This window comes from Protobothrops mucrosquamatus, unplaced genomic scaffold, assembly GCF_001527695.2.
Source record: "Protobothrops mucrosquamatus isolate PMUCROS unplaced genomic scaffold, P.Mucros_1.0 scaffold8096, whole genome shotgun sequence".
NCBI classification, from domain to species: domain Eukaryota; kingdom Metazoa; phylum Chordata; class Lepidosauria; order Squamata; family Viperidae; genus Protobothrops; species Protobothrops mucrosquamatus.
In genome coordinates this window covers 1-5,083 of record NW_015393893.1, presented here as the reverse complement: position 1 = coordinate 5,083, position 5,083 = coordinate 1, and the positions used below count along the sequence as shown (strand labels likewise).

The following is a 5,083-nucleotide window of genomic DNA, read 5'->3' as shown; positions in this document are numbered from 1 at the left end:
TTTAATTGTTCTAACTGTCAGGAAGTTTCTCCTTAGTTCTAGGTTGCTTCTCTCCTTGATTAGTATTCATCCATTGCTTCTTGTCCTGCCTTCAGACGCCTTGGAAAATAGCTTGACTCCCTCTTCTTTGTGGCAGCCCCTGAGATATTGGAACACTGCTATCCTGTCCCCCCTCGTCCGTCTCTTCATTAAACTAGACATACCCAATTCCATCAACCGTTCCTTATATGCTTTAGCCTCCAGTCCCCTAATCATCTTTGTTGCTCTTCTCTGCACTCTTTCTAGGCCTGGAATCTGAGTCCCCTTGGTTTAAGTGCACTACTCTGATCTAGCCTTCATCAAACCCTTCCTGTACAGCTATTTTGGACTACAACTCCCTTCCCCATCTCAAAAAAATACAGTTGGTTGTATTCAGACATACAATCTAGGTTGAAAAAACCTGCCATTTCCTGCCGTGTTTATCTCCCCATATTCTTGCCCCACTGCTACAATTTAACTTACAGTTTAAGACATCAAGTATAACTAAAGTATTCAAGAATACTTTGCTAACTGAAACAAAAAAAAATTTCTCCTGATAAAGGAGAAATTATGAGGAACTAAATGTTGCAAAATGCTGGTCCAAAATGCTCTTAGCTTACAAGCAGTCTTTTTCTCATAAATAGATGTTTGAAAAAGCAATTAAACCAACACTGCCTGTGCATGAGAAAAAGGACTACAGGTCCATGAGGAAAACAGATGGGGTTTGGATTGTACAGTTGTGGTTATATCCTGATTGAGACAGGGGCAAATATCTTGCTGTACTTATGGCCTCTGTTACTGTCACTTCTCCCAGTTTCTGTCCTTCTATCTCAGTCAATACCCCAAAAGATCCTTACTGTGTGAATTCTGCAGCTGTGTCACCGCCGCCATGAACGGCTGTTGAGCCATCGGATTGGTTGACTGTTGCATGATTGACTGCTGGTGTGGGCTGTGCAGCTGTTGGGAGAACTGGACCGGTTGTAGGGCTACACTGTTGATAACGGGGACGCTCTGGGCCTGCGAACTGTTTAGGCCTGAAAGAGAGAGAGATAATCTGAGGCGTTTGATTACAAAGCTCCAAGGTCTTCAGATTTCCCCTGTAATACCCACAACCTCTCTATAATTTCCAAGATGAAAATTCTCAACTCTTTCCATAGTCTCGAACCTGATTTTCCAGGGCATGATTTCTTTTTAATCGGAGTGTGACTGTCTTTTTGTTTGTCTTTTTGTTAAAGATGTTGGGTTGCTTCTGGCTAAAGATAATTAAAAGACAATCTCTCCCGCATTGGATTTGAACCATGGTATGACAGTTTTAACCAAGAGTCCTCTTTGAAGTTATGACAGCATTGAAAAATTAACTGTCCTCACATTTACAACCATCGCAACAACCCCATGGTCATAGGATCGTGGTTTGTGACCTTCACAACTGGCTTCTGACAGGTAAAGTCAGTGGGGAAGTCAACAGGAAGTTGCAACTTAGTCATTTCGTGTTTTGCTTAACAGTCATGAGGGATTCACTTAACAACTGTGGTGAAAGGGAGGTCATAAGCCCATGACATCTTGGTTAATGACTGTGTTGTTTAGCAACAGAATTGCTGATCCCAATTGTGGTCACTAACCGAGGACAACCTATCCTAAAAAATGGCAGGACACCCCTATTTCTACTTAAAAAATAAATGGAAGAGACACCTTTAAGTCAAGCTTGACATGCATGCTGCCTTTCTGAAACTGGTAGTAATACCATAGTAGGGATTTATTTATTTCTAAGGCCACCCAACTCATCAATGACTGAAGAGCAGATAGTTCTCCACTTTCAACCACAATTGAGCCCAAAAATTTCTGTCGTTAAACAAGGCAATTGTTAAGTACGTTTTGCCCAATTTTAAAATTCTTTTTGCCCCAGTAAAAAAAAAACACTGCAGCTGTTTAGTGAATTGTGTAGCTGTTAAGCAAATCTGGCTTTCCTCCCCCCCCTTGTCTTTGCTTGTCAGAAGCCAGCTGAGAAGTTTACAAAGGGTGACCACATGACCCAAGGACAGCGCAACTTTCTTAAACATAGAATAGAACGGAACAGAACAGAACAGAACAATAAAATATGGAGTGGAATGGAGTGGAGTGGAGTGGAGTAGAGTGGAGTGGAGTGGAACAGAACAGAACAATAAAATATGGAATGGAGTGGAGTGGAGTGGAGTGGAGTGGAGTGGAATCGAATCGAATCGAATCGAATCGAATCGAATCGAATCGAATCGAATAGAATAGAATAGAATAGAATAGAATAGAATAGAATAGAAATAACAAGAGTTGGAAGGGACCTGGTAGATCATCTAATCCAACCCCCCGCCCAAGCAGGAGACCCTACACCATTTCTGACAGATGGCAGTCCAAGTGCCCGAATTTTGATCACATGACTGCAGGGTTGCTGCAGTGGTTGTAAGTGTGAAAAACAGTCATAAGTCACTTTTTTTCAATGCTGTGGTAACTTCAAATGGTCACTAAGCAAATGGTTGTAAGTCGAGGACCACCTGTACAAAAAGAAAAAGAAGGGTAAAAAAGCACCAAACAGAAAAGGGAGTGGGTTAATTTGGTGGAACAAATGTCCACTAAAATCCATAAAGCACCTGACAGAGGATCTCACATCCCCACAACTCCAGAATCTGGAGCAAGAGCTTGATTTTCCAAGCATAGTTTAAAATAAGGCTAGTATTCTTCACCATCTAACTAATCAGGTTCTTCTTCATTTAACTTCCAGTATCAACCAAGGTTAGTTAGGGGTTGCTACCACTTTTAAATGTCTATGGAGATTCTCAGTCATCCGTGTCATGATTGTCCCAATAGTGCTTTTCAAAAGGCAACTGGGCCTTCTTTGTTTTTTCCTTGAAGAAGCTTCTTCAGTTTAGATTGAATGATGGGGAATAAATCCTTCTATTCCCCACCATTCAATCAGAACTGAAGAAACTTCTTGGATGAGAATCGAAACATCTTCAGGAAAAAACAAAGGAAGACCTAAAGCACCTTTGGGACTACTTTTAAAATTACTATTATTGGAATGACATTACAGAAGCTCTGCCACTTTTTGCAATGTAAAAAAAAGGGATAGGGCTTTAATCCCAGAGACATAGGCCACCATTTTGACTTTTTTGACCCTTCCCTTGTAGAGATCATCAACCCTCAAGTCCTTTTAGGTCGAGGCACAAAAAGTATTGTCTTTCTTTCTTTCTTTCTTTCTTTCTTTCTTTCTTTCTTTCTTTCTTTCTTTCTTTCTTTCTTTCTTTCTTTCTTTCTTTCTCTCTCTCTCCCTTCCTTCCTTCCTTCCTTTTCTCTCTCCCTCCCTCCCTCCTCCCTCTCTTTCTTTCTTTCTTTCTTTCTTTCTTTTTCTTTCTTTCTTTCTTTCTCTCTCTCTTCCTTCCCTCCTTTCTTTCTTTCTTTCTTTCTTTCTCTCTCTCTTTCTTTCTCTTTCTCTTTCTTTCTTTCTTTCTTTCTCTCTCTCTCTCTCTCTCTCTCTCTCTCTCTTTCTTTCTCTTTCTTTCTTTCTTTCTTTCTCTCCCCCTTCCTTCCTTCCTTCCTTCCCTCCCTCCCTCCCTCCCTCCCTCCCTCCCTCCCTCTTTCTTTCTTTCTTTCTTTCTTTCTTTCTTTCTTTCTTTCCTTCTTTCTTTCTTTCTTTCTTTCTTTCTTTCTTTCTTTCTCTTCACAAAGCCTCTTTGGATCTCATCACTGATTCATTTTTTTAATCTCATTTTTCCTCTTTTTTCACAGTGCACCAAAATCAATATTTCTCTCTCTCTCTTAATATTTACTGAGCAATTGGAGGCCAGCACCAATGGAAGTCAGTGCCATGCTACAATAGGCACTGACAATTGCAAAAAAGAAGAAAGGAAGAGATATTAAATATTCTGCAAAGTCTCTCCGACGGGATTCTGCCCTTTTGGACTCTGTGTAAAGCTCCTCGCTTCCTGATGGTGCTATACAAGGAAAGAGGTAATCAGGAATAATTCTAAGAACAAGAAGATGTTTGTCTAACTCATAAAGCACTTACTTTGCGTGATAGCCATGACTCCTGACAAAGGCGTCATAATGAGATTCTGGGATTGTTGTGGGGTGTGATGGGAAAAGCTGTGGATGTTGGTGAGGGTACTGACCGGGGGGAGCCCACCGCCAGAAACTGTAATCTGTCAAGGGAAGAAAGAACAAAAAGTCAGAATTTAGGAATGGACCATTAACAGTGCAATATTATCAACCCATAGTAACAGTGTGCCAAAACAGAGCCTATAATAATTTCGCTGCTTTCCTGGCAGCGACAAATGAACTAAAAAATTATATTTGTAACTTAGATATAATGTTGGTAATCTTCCTGTTAAGATTTCAGATTTTATATTCTGTGTTTTGTATTTTACCCCTGTGTTCCTTTTGACTGATACATGATGTGAAAGTGCCATACGATAAATAAATAAACAAATAAACAAACAAATAAATAAATAAACAATGTTATCCATCTTGTGCCACTCTTGTTAATGCAGAGTAGCAAGAGCCAAACTTTTTAAAATCAACAAGTATTCGATTTATTCATCCAAAATTTTAGGACTGTGCCCGTGGTCCTCAGACAACTGTGCAGTGTCGTCTTTGCCCTATTTACAGGAAATCCTCGACTTCCAACACTTCATTTGGTGATTGTTCGAAGTTACAATGGCACTGAAAAAAGTGACTGATGGCCGTTTTTCATACTTACGACCGTTGCAGCATCCTCATGGTCATGTGATCAAAATTCGGATGCTTGGCAACTGACTCATATTTACGATGAGTCAATGGGAGAAGCCGGCTTCATTTAACAACCATGAGATTCACTTAAGGACCATGGTGATTCGCTTAATGACCACAGCAAAAAAAGGTCCTAAAATTGGGCACCCCTTAATTAAGAACTGTTTTGCTTAGCGGCTGAAGTTCTGGTCCCAAGTGTGGTGGTACCTGTAGATCAGGGGTCCCCAAACTTGACAACTTTGAGACTTGTGGACTTCAACTCCCAGAATTCCCCAGCCAGCATGGGGGAACTATGGCCCCTTCATGACTTGTG

General features: G+C 40.6%; 1 protein-coding gene across 1 annotated transcript in view; it reads right to left on the bottom strand.

Annotated features, from left to right (window-relative positions):
* The window catches only part of LOC107300712 (hepatocyte nuclear factor 1-beta-like), a gene marked incomplete at both ends in the record, with an annotated part of 5,641 nt that extends 1,457 nt beyond the window's left edge, over window positions 1–4,184 (bottom strand). The window contains 2 exons of the mRNA XM_015830016.1: window positions 876–1,052; window positions 4,052–4,184. Coding sequence (XP_015685502.1) covers window positions 876–1,052; window positions 4,052–4,184 — 310 coding nt within the window. The remainder of the gene's footprint in view (window positions 1–875; window positions 1,053–4,051) is intronic.
* Window positions 4,185–5,083: the final 899 nt, after the last annotated feature.